Genomic DNA, 17791 nt, shown 5'->3' with positions numbered 1-17791 from the left:
AGAAAGAGTTTTTAACAATGGAAGAAATATGAGAGCCAAAAGACAGAGTTGAGTCAAATAAGACACCGAGGTTGCGAGTCAGTGATGAAGGCTTTATATGGAAACCATCAATATAGAAGGACTGGTCCATCCTTTTGACTGAAACTGGAGAACCAATCACTAATATCTCAGTTTTATTATCATTTAATTTGAGGAAGTTAAGGGACATCCAATGCTTTATGTCCCTGATGCATGCAATGAGTGAGTCAGGCAGGGATGGTCTATCGGAGCTGGTGGTGAGGTAAATTTGGATGTCATCTGCATAGCAATGGAATTGTAGTCCATGCCTGCGTATGATGCTACCAAGTGGGTGTATGTAGATGATAAACAAGAGTGGACCAAGAACCGAACCTTGAGGAACGCCCCGTGTAAGTAAATTGGTGGCAGAATTATGACCTTGTATGGTGATATAATACATTCTGTCAGTGATATAGGAAATAAGCCAGGAAAGAGCGGAACCAGTGATACCAATATCAGAAAGCCGAGAAATAAGCAATTCATGGCAGACTGTGTCAAAAGCGGCGCTTAGATCAAGGAGCATCAAGATGTTTATTAACCCTGAATCCATCGATGAGAGAATGTCGTTAACCACACGCAGAAGAGCAGTTTCAGTGCTGTGAGATGGGCGAAAACCCGACTGAAAAGGTTCAAAAAGACCATTCATATCCAAATAAGAGCGTAATTGAGAAGCAACAACCTTTTCAAGGATTTTGCTTAAGAATGTTAGGTTTGATATCGGTCTGTAATTGTCCATGTTTAGGTGATCAAGGCCAGGTTTTTTAAGAATGGGAGTCACTGCAGCAGTTTTTAATTCCGCTGGGAAAATGGCACGGGCTAAACTACAGTTTATCATGTGAGTTATGAATGGTGCGACCTCGAGGACGCACTTCTTAAGTAGAACAGTAGGTGTAGGATCGAGCCGGCAGGATGTAGAATTTGACTTCACAATTAGGTCACTTATGGCAACAGGAGTAGTCAGAGTAAAAGTAGAGAGAGGGTTTGACAAGTGGGCTGGTCCAGTTATCATTAAGTTTGAGTCGCTTGTATGCTTGTTTTTGGTGATGGAAGAAGTGATAGACATCAATTTGTCTGAAAAGAATTTAGAGAAGCTATTTACAAGCTCAACAGAGCCTGACATAACATGTTGTGGTGGATTTGTTAGTTTGTTAACCATAGCAAAGAGTGATTTGGGTCTGCACGAGGAATTTCTAATAGTGGAGGAGAAATAAGTGGATCTTGCATTGTTAAGGACGGTCCGGTAGTTGAGCAGGTGTTCTTTAAAAGCTAAAGAGTGCACAATGAGTCCAGTTTTCCTGTATAGTCTTTCTAGACGGCGACCCTCAGTTTTCATCATCCGAAGTTCGGGAGTGAACCAGGGTGAGGCACGAGTAGATGGAACCAGTCTAGTTTTAACAGGGGCATGCATATCAAGTATTTGAGACAGAGCATTATTGTAAGTACAGCAGATTTCTGATGGATGGTTAGACAGTAGACATTCTGATAAAGTAGAAGCCCTTATAGAAGCAGAAAAAGAAATTAAATTTACAGAGTTAATTTTACGATAGGTCAGCATTTTCTTCTGAGGAGACATAGATATTGGAAAACTACAACTGAAATTTATAAGTTTGTGGTCTGAAAGTGCAAAATCAGAGCCGTTAACAAGAATATTATTTAAGCCAGATGTACATATGAGATCCAGTATGTGGCCTCTGGAGTGAGTGGCAAAAGTTACATTTTGAGTCAAGTTGAAACAGTCCAATACTGACATCAACTCTTTGCATTGTGCAGTGTTTTCATGTATGTTAAAATCACCAAGCAAAATAACAGATGAATGACAAGCACAGACAAGAGTAAGTATCTCACTAATATCAGAAAAAAAGTCAGAGGGACTTTTTGGTGGTCGGTAAATTAAAATTACAACCAGTGACGTTTGGCCCGTCATTTTCAGCGCTAAATATTCAAATGTTGTAACATCGTGTAACTCAATCTTGGATATTTTAATAGTCTCACGGCAAACTACAACCAGCCCTCCACCTCTGCGATGAAGACGTGGTTGAGAAAAAAAGATGTATCCAGGCGGCGTTAAGAGGTTTAAGCTCAAATAGTCATTTGGCACCTGCCAGGTTTCCATTAGAAATAGCATGTCCAGGTCAGTGTCAATGATTATGTCGTTCAATAGTGATGCTTTATCAGTTAGAGAGCGGGTGTTTAGCAGCGCACATCGCAGGTCAGGTGATGCACGTCTGCAGATTCCGAGGTCAAGATCAGGACGCAGCGATCTTAAATTTCCAAAGTTGATATGTCTATGTCTTTTATCCAGTTGTGTTGTATCCAGAACACGGGTGATGGTAGAGACAACCGGAATATTATTGGGGGGTGAGTAATAATAATTCCGGAGTTTTTTCCGCGACCGGTGAATGTAGCGAGGTCGGCGTAAAACCTCGAGCTGTTCACAGCGTTTATAAGTATCAGGAGCCAGGCGGGAAACTCCTTTTAATGATCTGAGATGAGCAACGGAATATTGCAAAGCCATCTTGGGGGAAAAACTGTGATTCGTCTCATCAACAGACAGGAAGATCCAGATAAGACCACCAAAAAACAGAAACAGAAACTGCCAGTGTAGATGTGACGACATGACGAGTGATGACCCGTTCGACCTAACACAACAGTTTATCGGTTTCACTGCGTTAGCCAGAACCGCGTCGGAGTCAACAATCCTCAGAAGGGACGGCTACCCAACCATACTAAGGATTTACATCGCAAAAGACAAATGACAAAGAGAGTGGAGACTCACAGTATCAGGTGTCGAGAGGGATGACAGGATATTGACGGAGAGGACTCGCAGCCGATCTGTGTGAGGGATCACAGGGACACCCAGGTCAGTTATCCAGTTATCCAAAAGTTTTGGCAATAGTCCAGCGAATTCACAAAAATTTAGAGGGTATGAGAGTAGTCCAGCGAATAATCCAGGAGGGTTGAAACAGAGAAAAACATATCCAAGAAAAGACACGAACGTAACAGCAGCAGACAGACAGGTACCAGCGTGAAGCGGCAGCACAACCGCGCCAAGCGTTCTCACAACCGGAAATGACGATCTTCCAAAGCTAACCTGAGAACTGTTAACCTGAGAACTAACCTGAGAACTGTTGGACGCAGTTCTCCGCCGTGTCGCCGACCAGCCCAACCTGGGAAATTGGGGAGACCAGGAACCGAACCTTGTCCGCATCCGCCATCAACCAGGCTGAGCCAACGATGGGGCTCCTGGACCACTAAAGTGGACATCGCCAGACCGATCGCGCACGCCACGACACTCGTGCCCCGGAGGTCGGATGCAGTGCGGTGCTCAGCAATGAGCGCACGGTCTGGGCAAATGACCGCTCCACTGGAGGGACAGCCTCGCAACCCTCCACCGCTCCTCCTAATGAGAAGGAAAAGCTATTTAGGCAGTTTCTGGCAGAGAAAGGTGCCGTCCACAACCTGATAGCCTCTCCATGCACTACGGGAAAGAAAAGCACTGAGGCAGCGAGCTGACAACCAGCGCGGCCCACCCCCAGATACCAAATCCTCCAACTGAGACTGAACGGGACACGGTGGAGTTCCACTCGAGCCCGGTAGCCTCGGCGGCCCGTTTCAGCATAGCTGACATTTCTGGATCTGGCTCGGGCAATGTTACACCTCCAGAGGGAGATAACACAGCCCAGTCATCATCTCCAGAGGCCAGCTCACTCTCCGATGCTGCTATCGACATCTTATCCCAATCGAAATCCCAATTGAAACAGCTGATCGGTCCATTACAAAGGGACCAGCACGCTCAAAGGGAATTCTATCGGCTGCGGTGGTATGGAGGAGTGAGGAGCCCACAGGTAATGGTTACCGGGTGAGACATCCATCACTATCCTCCGATCACCCATCCCACATGGCACCCGGGGGTGGGGCATGGTAATCTCAACACCGCAACAGTCATATTCCCGCAATGAACATAATATATAAACATAAATATATAGCTCAAACACGTGATGCAACAATTGTGACCATCAGAGAGGAAAGGGAACGACCGCATCCAGAAACGCACAGGTGGAATGACATCTTGAAAAAGACGCAAACGCACCCGTGTTGCTCTTTCAGGAAATAGGTGCATATCACCCATCACCAGTGCCGGAGCACACGGGGGAATGACCGTGGCAACACTGAACAGTGAACTGAAACAGTGAAGCACTCACTTTTCCGCCCTCTAACCAGCCGTCAACACACACAAACCTTTAGAATTTGTTGCTGTTAATACAGCAGTTGAGAGCTCAAAGATCACGATCACCGTAGCACTCACGCTGTAGAAACCACCAGCACTGGGAGAGTCTTCCAGAAGAACACCGACACACTCATTCATTGTAAACAACAGCACTCTTCAGAGACATCAAACGATCGGCTCCGAAGCGAAAGGCAACTAGTGTGTGCATCCACTTCCATATTTATTCCCACGCCGCGGGGGCGGAGTGTGTGATGTAAATCACGCAAGCCAATTATACTGGCTCGTTCAATAGTACTCGAAGATGACTGGGTCCCTGGCGTGATCCCCATTCAGTCGACGTTGACTACGTCCGTCGTTATAGACTGAAAGGGAACCTGGTTTTGTTTTACATATAAAAGCAGGCCCACCCAAATGTCTATAGTTCAGTAAATAAATTGCCGAAGTGTTTAACTTCGTGAACCAAACAGGACAGATAACCCGGTAACGACTGGAAAGGACACAACGAACAAAGAAAGGATCCTAAGAGAATGCAGCAGTGGATGGAGCAAAGTGACCACATACCTTGGCCTTCGAATCCATCAGGGGAAGAGAAAGTGTGGCAGAAACACCCAGGAGCAAGCTTGCACTGCAGCAGCAGATCAGACAAGGAGGAACAGCAGCCCGGTCGAGCAACACAGCGCTACAGATCCCACCATTGCACCTGGGGGAACAATGCCAAACCAGCCCCTGCAAGTGGTTACAAATCAGCTGCCACAAATTCAGCAGCCCGAATATCGTGACACCGAAAGCGATGAGCCCAGAAGAGCCACAGCCACGATACCTTGCCGGAAAGTCAAGGTCAAATGGCCGAAAGCCATTGAAAAGGACGAGTGGAGAATCTTCCACGAGAGTCTGCATACATCCCTCCAGAATGCCCTGAAAGACAACACAATCACTAAGCTGAACATCTTTGGTGACATCATCTACAAAGAGGGGAAAGCAAGATTTGGAGAGCTGCAGCAAATGAAGAGCCTTCCAAAGCAGTTCTGTAGACGGGAGAGGGAAATACACCAGCTAGTGAAAGAGCGCTGCCTCCTACGGAAGGCATGGAAAAGATCAGAGGACCACGAAAAGGAGGGCCTCAAAAACCTGTGGGACCAGATCCGAGTCAAACTTGGACTGTTAAGGAGAGCAGAGAGGATCCGGAGATGCAGAAGCCCCAAGGAGGGAGGTCGAGCTTCTTCTGTGACCCATTTAAGTACGCACGAGGGCTGCTGGAGGAAAAGAAAACAGGGACACTGCTCATCACTGAACGGGAGTTGGAGGACCATATAAAATTCCAGACAAGCGATGAACTTCGGGAAAGCCCCATTGGTTCACCTGGCTACATTCCTAAACCAACTGAGCCATCATCAAAGTTCGAAACCACCCCTCCGAAATGGTCGGAAATCAATCACATGGTGTTTCGAGCAAGAGCTGCCTCAGCAGTTGGACCAAACGGGGTATCATACAAGGTCTACAAGAGATGCCCCATGACTTTGAGGCTTTTGTGGAAGATGATGAGTGTTGCCTGGAAAACTAAATCCATCCCACCTGCATGGTGCTAGGCATTCACCACTTTTATCCTGAAAGAAAAAAACTCCTGTAACATCAATCAATTTAGAGGCATTGCGCTTCTAAATGTGGAAGGGAAAATGTTCTTTTCAGTGATGGCGAACCGCTTGTCCAGCTATCTGCTGGCCAACAAGTACATAGACATCAGCTGTCAGAAGGCAGGCGTACCAGGGTTTTCAGGCTGCGTGGAGCACTCAATGATGATCTGGGAACAGATCCAGACAGTGAAACGCAATAAGTCAGACCTCCATGTAGTTTGGCTCGATCTGGCTAATGCCTATGGGTCCGTCCCCCACCAACTCATCTGGTACGCCCTCAGCTTCTTCCACATCCCACAATGTATCCAGAGTCTCTTAACCTCCTACTTCAGTAACCTCCAAGTGTGCTACTCTACATCAACAACTACAACTGGGTGGTACCAACAGCAGAAGGGAATAGTCATGGGTTGTTCAATCTCCCCAATTCTCTTTACAGCAGCCTTTGAGGTCATCCTAGTTGGAGGAAGACAAATGGTTAAAGGAATCAGATCGCCAGCAGGGCAGCGACTTCCGGCCATCAGATGCTACATGGATGACGTCACCACACTCCTAGAGACAGCAGCGTGCACTCACAGACTCCTAAAGAGATTTGAGGAACTGTTGACATGGGCCAGGATGAAGATAAAGCCATCCAAGTGTCGCAGTGTCTCAATTCGCAAAGGAGCCAGGAGAGATGACATCTACTTCACAGTGGATGGCGAGGAGATTCCATGTCTGGCAGAACAGCCGGTGAAAAGCTTGGGAAGGCTATACACAGCTGACCTGTCAGACAAAAACATGGCGCTCTCGGTGACTGCACAGCTCACTGCTGGTCTCCAATGCCCTCTACCCGGCAAGTTTAAGGTCTGGTGCTACCAGTCCACCCTATTCCATCGCCTCATGTGGCCCTTAAAGCTGTGTGACATCTCCTCTTCAGCAGTCCCGAAGATGGATGCTAAGGCAAACAATTACATCTGGAAGTGGCTAGGCCTTCCGCGATGCCTGTCAAGGGCAGCTCTATTCGGAAGGAACACCTTGAGACTTCCGTTGAAAACCATAAGCTTGGGCTATAAACTGGAGGAGGTGAGACTGCTGTTCGAACTAAAAGATTCACTTGACCCAGTGGTACAGAGTGCCAAAGTCCAAGTCAGGACAGGAAGAAGATGGGACGCAGCACAGGCAGTAGACAAGGCCATAACCCGGCTGAAACACCAGGAGGTCGTAGGGGCGGTGCAATTTGGCACAGCAAGTTTTGGATGGCGAACACCACTCAAGCCATGGTCCAAAACCTTAAGGGAGGAAAGGAAACAGCTCGTGATTTCGGAAGTCAGGAGGGGGGAAGAGGAGGGCTACAGGGTTATTGCAGTGACCCAAGCCCAGCAAGGAAGATGGTCCACCTGGGAGGCTGTCACCGAGAGGTGCATCTCGTGGTCTGATCTATGGAAGTTAACCCAAGCAAGGCTAAGTTTCTTGATCAGAGCCACGTATGGCACTCTCCCAAGCCCCCAAAATCTGCACCGCTGGTACGGCACAGAGGAGCCCTGCCAGCTTTGCGGCCACCAATGTCCCAGCCTCCAGCACATTCTCTCTGGCTGCAAGACTAAGTTGACCCAGGGGCGCTATGGGTGGCGTCACGACAGAGTCCTGCGAATGTTAGCAGAAGCCATCGAAGCACGCAGGCTCGAAGTGAACCGTGCCAGCCCAACAACATCACACCCACCCATCCAGTTTGTTAGACAAGGGGGAGAGGCACTTTAATAGCACAGTGAGAGAGACGTCCTTGCTGACACCTGGAGGGGAGTGGGCCCTTAGAGCTGACCTGGATCGCCAGTTGAAGTTCCCTCAGGAGATCGCCATAACCTCCCTCCGGCCAGACATCGTGATTTTGTCCATCGCCATGAAGACCGTTGTTATGGCCGAACTGACCGTGCCATGGGAGGATGGGCTGGAGGCTGCCTTTGAAAGAAAAAAGGAGAGGTATGCGGAACTGGCAGCTGCATGCGCACAAGCTGGGTGGAGAGCATACACCTACCCAGTGGAAGTTGGTTGCAGGGGCTTCACTGGAACCTCCATCCAGCGACTCCTTAAGACCCTTGGCATCAGAGGTGCCAAACTGGAGAGAGTCCTAAAAAGAACTGGCAGAAGAGGCAGAGCAAGGGAGCTTTTGGCTCTGGCTCCGTAGAAAGGACAAGGCTTGGGGGAAAGACGGATCCTAAGGCTGGCTGCAGGGGGCGGCAGGGAGACACCGCTGCTCCACCACCTGGAAGTGTTCCAGGATTAAAGGGGCGAAACATCAGTGAAGGGTGGCTCCCGGCTGACGACCCTGCAGCTGGACCAAAAGGCACTGGCGGAAGTGCGTCAGGCAGACACCTTGCAGGTGGTCTCACCTGTGCTTACAACTTTATATAGCGCTTTTTGCAATACAGATTGTTTCAAAGCTGCTTTACAGAGATAACAGGAAAGTTATTGTAATAGTATTGTTAAATACATAATTAAATGTCACCGACTTAGCAAGCCAAAGGCCAATGGCGACAAAGGCGAAAAAGGCGACAGTGGCAAGGAACCAAAACTCCATCAGGTGACAGAATGGAGAATAAAACCTTGCGAGAACCCAGGCTCAGTCAGGCGGTCAGTCCTCCTTTGGCCAATGAACAAACAGTGTATGATTATGACTTAGGCAGCATTATAGGTCAGAAGTCAGATGGGATCAGAACTTTCACAATATTTATCCAGTTCCATCTGGTTGGGGGTCAGAGTCATCACGCCGGTATGGAGACGAGTTTGTTGAGGTGTCCATGAGGCCTTCACAGTTTTGATGAGGCTGGCACTTCAGGGATGCGTTGTCATCGTGTCCATGCGATGGTCCTTCATCAAATCTGGATATGGCCTGAATCCGGCGGTTTACGGTAAACCTCGGGATAAACAGAGAGACTAATTTTAGCGTAGACGCCATCCTTCTTATGATGTACACAGTACATCAGGATTTATGGGAAGTGTTCCTGGTTCCGGCTGATCTAAACTATGCAGCCTAACACTGAATTATAAAAGTCTATAATGTGTTATGTGTGCTAAGCCAAAGAGATATGTGTTTAGTCTAGATTTGAACTGACAGACTGCTTCCCTGACCATGTTAGGAAGATTGTTCCAAAGTTTTGGTGCTAAATAGGAAAAGGATACCACCAGCAGTCGATTTAGATATTCTAGGTATTATCAACTGGCCAGAATTTTGAGATCGCAATAGACGTGAAGGACTATAATGCGTTAAGAGCTTACTCAAGTACATGGGAGCTAAACCATTTAGTGCTTTGTAAGTAATCAGCAATATTTAAAAATGTATACAATGTTTAATAGGGAGCCAATGCAGTGTTGACAGAACCGGGCTAATATGGTCATTCTTCCTGGTTCTGGTAAGAAGTCTAGCGGCTGCATTTTGGACCAACCGTAGTTTATGTATTAAATGTGCAGGGCAACTACCCAGTAGAGCATTACAATAATCTAACCTTGATGTCATGAACCTATGAACCAATTGTTCTACATTTTTCATTGAGAGCATATGACGTAATTTAGATATATTTTTAAGATGAAAAAATGCACTTTTACAGATACTAGACACGTGACTTTCAAATGAAAGATTGGTATCAAAGAGAACACCCAGGTTCCTAACCGACGACGAAGACTTGACAGAGCAACCATCAAGTGTTAGACAGTATTCTAGGTTATTACATGTGGAAGTTTTTTTGTCCAATAATTAGAATCTCTGTTTTTCAGAATAAAGTAGTAAAGTATTACTAGTCATCCAGTTTTTTATATCAGCTATGCATTCCGTTATATTTGTGGATTGGTAAGTTTCGTTAGGGCGTGAAGAAATATAGAGCTGACTATCATCAGCATAACAGTGAAAACTAATGCCATGCTTCCTAATGATATCTCCTAAGGGCAGCATGTACGGAGTGAACATCAACGGTCCTAGTACTGAGCCTTGTGGTACACTATACTGAACTTTTGACCGATAAGAAATCTCTTTATTTAGTGCTACAAACTGATAACGGTCAGATAAGTATGATTTAAACCATGCTAGTGCAATTCCACTAATGCCAACATAATTTTCGAGTCTATTTAAAAGAATGTTGTGGTCGATAGTGTCAAATACAGCATTACGATCGAGTAGCACTAATAGAGAGATACAACCACGATCGGATGATAAGAGCAAATCATTTGTGACTCTAATGAGAGCTGTCTCAGTACTATGATACGGTTTAAATCCTGATTGAAAATTCTCACAGATACCATTTCTAAAAAGGAACATAGTTGTGCAGATACTGCCTTTTCTAGTATCTTTGACAGAAAAGGTAGATTCGAGATCGGCCTGTAATTGACTAATTCTGTAGGATCAAGTTGCGTTTTTTTTAACAAGCGATTTAATCATAGCCAGCTTAAAAGTTTTTGGTACGTATCCTAATGACAAAGATGAATTAATGATATTAAGAAGAGGATCTATGACCTCAGGAATCATCTCTTTCAATAGTTAAGTCAATATAGGGTCTAACATACATGCTGTCGATTTAGATGATTTAACGAGTTTATAAAATTCACCCTCTCCTGTAGCAGTGAATGAATCGAATTTTTTTCAGTGAGACTACACTGCACTGTCTGATGCGATACTGTAGTAGACGGTTACATAGTTATAATTTTCTCCCTGATTGTGGCGACGGGGGTGTGGTTTCGCGAAGTCTGTATCGAGGGAGGAATCAGCGAGCTGTGCGATGAGTAAGTAGGTCAAGTGTAGATGATGAACACCTGTGTCTGATTGCAGTGATTGGCGTGGAGACCGCATATAAGCTGCTGGGAATGTGAGAGCGGGAAGAGAGAAGGGCTTGGGACTCGCACAAAAAAGTTCATAAAGTCATTACTGCTGTGCTGCTTGGAAACATCTGGGCTTAAAGCTTGATTTTTCGTTAGTTTAGCCACGGTTTCAAATAAATACCTAGGGTTTTGTTTATTTTGCTTATTTTTGAAAAATAAGCAGATCTAGCAGTTTTTAAGGCCTCTCTGTATGCAATCATGCTCTCTTTCCATAAAATGTGAAATACCTCTAGTTTTGTTTTCTTCCAGTTGTGCTCCATTTTTCTGGCTGCTCTCTTAAGGGCCTGAGCGTGCTCGTTGTACCATGGCGTTGGAATATTATCTTTAATCTTATTTAAGCGCAAAGGAGCAACTATGTCTAAAGTGCTGGAAAAGAGAGAGTTAAAAGTTTCTGTCGAGTTTGGGATGCTGAGATGATGAAACTGATCAGGAAGATTATTTATAAAGCATTCTTTAGTGGCAGAAGTGATAGGTCTAACATATTTGTAACACGGAGTCGGCTTTACAGCCTTGGCTAAATGTAGTTTACTCAAGACTAAATAGTGATCTGAGATGTCATCGCTTTGCTGCAGAATTTCAACGGCATCAACACTGATTCCATGGGATAATATTAAATCTAGAGTATGATTACTACAATGAGTAGGTCCTGACACGTGTTGTCTAACTCCAATAGAGTTAAGAATGTCTTTAAATGCCAATCCCAATGCTTCTTTTTCGTTATCTACATGTATATTAAAATCACCAACAATTAGGACTTTATCTGCAGCCAGTACTAACTCTGATAGAAAGTCAGTGAATTCTTTGATAAAGTCTGTATGGTGCCCTGGTGGCCTGTATACAGTAGCCAGCACAAATCTCAAATGTGATTTATCATTTACACTAGATATTGTTACATTTAGCACCAACACTTCAAACGAATTATATTTGAAACTAGACTTCTCAGTAATTCTGAAAATATTACTATAAATAACAGCAACACCTCCCCCTTTGCCTTTCATACGAGGTTCATATTTATAACCGTAGTCTTGGGGGGTGCACAAGGTTCATATTTATAACCGTAGTCTTGAGGGGTGCACTCATTTAAAGTAATGTAATTGTTTGGTTTTAGCCATGTTTCTGTCAAACACAGCACATCTACGTTATGTTCTGTGATCATATCATTAACGATAAGTGCTTTTGAAGTAAGGGATCGAATATTCAGCAACCCAGGCTTTAACATTTGTTCATTTGTATTATTATTTTTTTATTTGTTGAACATCAATTAATTTTTACCCTTAGATGGGTTTGGAAGTTTTTTGTATTTCCTAATTTGGGGAACAGACACAGTCTCTATGTGATGATATATAGGTGAAAGACTCTCTATGTGGTGGGATTTATCTGACCTCAGTGACGTGAGACAGCTAGCAGGCGGTCAGTTTAGCCAGTTTGTCTGCTTCCTGACCTGAGCCCCAGATTGTCATGTTTGAAGTCTAAGACTATGTGCCATATTACTAGAGAGAAGAGCAGCACCATCCCAGGAGGGGTGAATACCATCTCTTTTCAACAGGTCAGGTCTGCCCCAAAAACTTTTCCAATTGTCTATGAATTCTATATTGTTTTGCGGGCACCACTTAGACAGCCAGCCATTGAGTGAGGACAGTCTACTAACTATTTCATCACTCCTTCGAACAGGAAGGGGGCCAGAGTAAATTAAAGTGCCTGACATCGTACATGCGAGTTCACACACCTCTTTAACATTAATTTTAGTGATCTCCGACTGGCGAAGTCGAACATCATTAGTGCCGACGTGAATAATAATCTTAGAGAATTTACGATTAGCATTAGCCAGCACTTTTAAATTTGCTTTGATATCAGGCGCTCTAGCTCCTGGCAAACATGTGACAATGGTAGCTGGTGTCTCTATTTTCAAGTTCCGTGTAATAGAATCGCCAATAGCTAGGGCACATTCAACACGATTCTCAGTGGGTGTTTCACTAAGAGGGGAGAATCTGTTTGATGTTGTAATTGGAACGGAAGAGTGGCGTTTTTTCTCGCGACTACACCGTCTCACAGTCACCCAATTGCCCTGCTGCACGGGCTCTACTACAGCCGGAACGGAACAATGTTCAGTGTTCTCTAAGCTAATCGCATCCAAAGTAGTATCTAAAGCCCTTGCACTCTTACAGTTAACCTCAATTAAAGTTTGGATGCGTGTCTCTAGTTCTGAAATCTTCTCCATCAGCCTGACTATCTCCCTGCATTTATCACATGCAAATCCTGTACTGACAGAGAAGGCTATGCTATACATGTTACATGAAGTGCAAGTGACATTAAGAGGAGAAGATGACATGACTCACCGTGTTTGACTGATTGACTGATACTCACCTCAGATGTTTGATGGATTGGTAAAAGGCGCGAGCGCGCAAGCAAAATAAATAAATAAATGAGTGAATTACTAGCGTGTTGTGTTAGCAACTATTTAAATTGAAGCTAGCGATGTAAAGCTAATATGTGATATTGAGTAAGTTATATTTAGCAGTATAAACAAAAGGAAATGCTAGTAAATAATGATTCAAAACAGAGAGATATACGAGGCTTATAGACGAAAACCAAACCAGCAGCAGCAAGGCAGACAGGAGCAATCGAGCACAGATCCAGTGATCACCAACCAACCAATCAGCTGCACTTCCAATCACTCGAACCAGACTCGAACTCGAACATAATTATATATAAGAAATGTCTTTTTTTGTCACTTTTTTTGTCCATACAATGGAAGCCAATGGTCACCAAAACGGTTTGGTTACCAACATTCTTTAGAATATTTTCTTTTGTGTTCTACAAAAAAGAAAGACATACATGTTTTGAATGACATGAGGGTGTGTAAATTATGACATCATTTATACCTTATATTTTCTTTATTATATAGTGAGTGCATCCCACCTCTTCCTTTGACCAACCTGCAGACACAGTCGTTAATTGATATTTAAGTTGGCTCAGTTGAGTTTGTGGCTGTTCCAAATCAAAGTTAACAAAACTATGCAATACTTGTGATACTTTGCGGTCATGTTTTTGCATCAGTGTGTATGTATTTTGTTCAGTTACGTGTTTGATTAGAATCGTTGTTAACCTGCAATTTTATTTTATTATTCTCATCACTGTCCTGATCCGGTTCCCAAGTAGTTCTGGAGCTACGCACGGGCACGCAAACAAAATTAACAAAGTTTATCGAACGTTCAAAAGTTTAAAGGTTGAGTGGTGAAAAGATTCCATGATGCTTTTTGTCCAGCAGAATCTTGAAACCATTTTGAGAATGCCATTGTTCTAGAATGTTGAAGATTGCTGTCTCCCAGCCAATCATCCCGCTAAAGAACCACAGAAAAGCTCGGCATTGAATTCAGCATGGATACTCTGAACATCTGGACAGCAGAGAGGCCCCGGTGATTACACTGCTCGCGATACGCACCGCAGACAGACTCACTCTGAGCTTTACAGGGAATGTGTGAGCCCTGAAAGGGGGGGGGGGGGGGGGGGGGCACCACAGGAGAGAGGGATAGAGAGAGAAGCGAGAATTAGCAGGCCAAAGGGAGGAGTGAACGGCAGCTGTAGTGTGGTACTGATCACCGAGCTCATGTGAAAGGCTCATGTGTTTGGCCACAGCTCGCTTTCAGCTCTCCTGAGGAATGCTGGGAGATCTGAGGTTCTTTGGAAGCGTTCCAGACGTTCACACAGCTCAAATGGAACGCCGTAAACCTTGCACAGTAAGCATTCTGAAACATATTCCTTCACAAGGATGGGGAAAGGTCCCCGGGAGGTGGGATTCAGCAGGGAGAGAATAGACAGGAACCCCCAAGGACATCAGACAGCAACTCCAAGACCGCTAGGGTGCATAAAGATGGTCTTCTCTTTCAAGTCAACGCTGTGTTTTACACAATGCATATTTGAGCGTGTTTATGATGTTGAAAAAAGTGTGCTTTGGCATGTTTAAAATTACTAAAGAATAAAAAATAAATAATAATAATGGTTATGTTTTCACTTCTGTATAAAGTGAATGCTGGGCTTTTTTTTTTAAAAAGAGTGTCCTGTAGTCTGCACTTTGATGAATGTTGTGTCTGATTATTCAACCATCACACTATACATCACTGTTGAACAAAAAATGTGTTTGAAAAATTGAACTTGAATCAAAATAATGTTTTCCAAATGGCCTGGTTTTGGTTCTATCTTGGCTGAAAGATTTTATCAGAAGGGAAAGTTTTTCTACTTTTACAGCAGGCATCCAAGTTATCCTGAGAGTCAAACTGATGATCATATACATTTTTTTTATTTATTAAAAAATTATATGCTCAACATTTAGCTGTAACAGTCTGATATGTCGTTAGATTGAATAAAGTAAAAAGTTAAGGAGATGAAAGCAGTTTTTTTTGTTGACATTTTATGTATTATTTACCTCTTTCTGAACTAGTTTTCATCAACCAATTATCCTTAAACTAGTACCAAAAAGGCCTATGAGGTTTAACAATGTTGTATGTGTCCTTGGAAATACTGCTGACAGCCATACGTTTCATTTCACTCCTTGTCTACAGACGTCACCGAGGGAAAGTGTATGCGTGTCCCAAACTAGTTTCCTCAGATAAGGCATCACCATGGGAACTACTGGAGGAGCAACTAAGGGGAGATCACTGGCTAACACATCCATGGCTACTAGTATTTCTCAAGTTGTGTTTGTCAGGACACCCGAAGAAGAGACAATATTGTTGTTCTGCAAGTGCAAACTTTCTTTACTAAGATAAAAAAAATCCTTCTATTTCGCTCAACATATTTGTATGTTAAATGCTAAAAAATGGAAGTTTCCTTTCAAACAGTTTGACATAAATCATTTATTGGAGGAATTTAAAAACAAAGTAAACTGATTTTAGTTGAAAATGTAAATATTTCAGTGAAAAAGTATTGCATGCAAAATCTTAATGTCCCTCCTGTTTTAAAGCAACTGTAAGGAAATCAATCTGGAGTAACTAAATCAGTAAATAAAATGAATAGAAATTGTATGTGCATGTGATTATAAAAGAAAACTTTGCATATTAAAAACAGTTAGATTAATATCAATGAAATAAAAAATGCTCTAATATTGTGTGATTTCAGTGACAACAGTTAAATCTTGCTTGACATGTCTTTTCAGATCAGAAAGGAGGCAGTTTATCTGTTATTATCACTGACCGAACACCTCAGACTTCACTGTGATGTTTCCCTCTTGCACGATACCTCACATCAGTACCGGGGAAGCTACTTTGAAACTGCAGTTTGCCCTGCTACAGGCTAATGTACGTCAATACAGTCAAGCTATCCTCTTGAAAACTTGCTACTCTAAAGCTATTTAAGGCAGGACAATATACCAGTATACCAATGTACCAGGCCCAAGCCCCGGCGCCAGGTGGCTTTAGGACAACTGTGCACAACGGGCAATGTGCATTTAAATATATGCATATATACAATAGCTTTGCAGCTTTAATAAGGATTAATGTATATTAAATTTATAATTTATTCAGTGAAGACTGCACAGATACAGAAAGTATTCAGGAAATTATTAAATTGCTGTATATTTACCTTTTAATATCTTGAAGCACTGTTTACAAGGTTACATGGGCAAAAAACAACAATAACCTTTTTGTGCATTTTAGTAGGGCAAGTAAAATCTGAAAATACTGGGCCAGTAGAAAAAAACCTTAGCGTTGAGACCTGGTATATTAAAGGCACAGCTAAATGTGACATTTATTACAATGGCTTTATGGGAAGATTGTTTTAAGTTCGCTTAAATTAAAAGTTGTTATATTGAAAAAAATAAATGTTAAAGCCAGTTAAATGTTGAAATGTATAGCTTTCAATTACACTGTAATGTTGATTGGCTATAAATATAATGCTTAAACTGAGAAAAGAAAATCCATTTAATAGAGACATCAATATTAATATTGGTATCAGTGAGGTTTAATTATTAACATAAGTTAACTACTTTTGTTAAGATGAACTAAGAATGAAAAATACTTCTACAGCATTTATTAATCTTAATGTTCATTTCAACATTTTAATACATTATTAAAATCAAATGTATTTGTTGACACTAGTTAATGTACTGTGAACTAACATGAACAAACAATGAACAGCTGGATTTTTATCAACTAACATTAATAAAATACTGTAACAAATGTATTGCTCATTGTTAGTTTATATGTTAATGCATAATGTTAACAAATGAGACCTTATTGCAAAGTGTTACCATATATATACTGATCAAACATTTTAAAATAAGTTTCTTTTCCTCACCATGTTTGCATTTATTTGATCAAAAATACAGCAAAACCAGTCATATTGGGAAACTTATTATTAGAATTTCAAACAATTGATTTTTATTTGAATGGCAAAACTGAATTTTCCCTGTCACATGATCCTTCAGAAATCCTTCTAATATACTGATTTACTGCACAAGAAAGATTTCTTATTATTATCAAAAATGAAAACGGTTGTGCTGTTTAATGTTTTTTGTGGAAACCATGATCCTTTTATCAGAATCCTCATAGAAATATTATAATATAAATATTTTGTATCATTATATATGCATTGTATATGCTACAGTCAATATTGGTCAATTTAATACACCATTGCTAAATAAAAGTATAGATACATTTTAAATTAAAACATCTTACAGACCCCACACTTTTGAACAGTAGTGTATAATATTTATAACATTAATAAATTCATATAATTTGTCGCAAAACAAATGAGATATAAAACAAATTATACTCAAATGAGTCTGTGAATCATTTTGTGAACTGATTTATTCAAAACAAATTATCTAAAATGGAGTTTTAAAAGACAAGACCTCAGAGATGAGAGGATGGATGCAAGTAATAATTCTACTCTACTAACCCTGTTCTGATTGGAAATGATACATGATAAAGCTTCACTTATGGAGAGCAAACGTGAATAATATAAACAGCACATGTAAGTGTGCGGGATGTGCTTGGATATAAATGTCTTCTCTCTAGCCTCTTTTGATTAAATTTGA

The 17791-nt window shown here is 42.4% G+C and overlaps 1 protein-coding gene across 1 annotated transcript; it reads right to left on the bottom strand.

The window, feature by feature from the left end:
- Positions 1 to 12131: 12131 nt before the first annotated feature.
- LOC143738927 (uncharacterized) lies at positions 12132 to 13090 on the bottom strand. Its single transcript, XM_077230997.1, has one exon. It carries the CDS (start codon positions 13085 to 13087, stop codon positions 12215 to 12217), a length of 873 nt encoding a protein of 290 aa, XP_077087112.1. The 5' UTR covers positions 13088 to 13090; the 3' UTR covers positions 12132 to 12214.
- Between the last annotated feature and the right edge of the window lie 4701 nt (positions 13091 to 17791).

This window comes from Siphateles boraxobius, unplaced genomic scaffold (genome assembly GCF_051911475.1).
Source record: "Siphateles boraxobius isolate OS27281-9 unplaced genomic scaffold, OSU_SipBor_1 16, whole genome shotgun sequence".
Lineage (NCBI taxonomy): Eukaryota > Metazoa > Chordata > Actinopteri > Cypriniformes > Leuciscidae > Siphateles > Siphateles boraxobius.
Note: the sequence above shows the minus strand (reverse complement) of the source record. Positions and strands in the feature narration are given on the sequence as shown.

What these genes read in the sequence shown, in the direction of transcription:
- LOC143738927 (XM_077230997.1), bottom strand. Translation starts at nt 13,087, where the DNA reads ATGTCATCTTCTCCTCTTAATGTCACTTGCACTTCATGTAACATGTAT.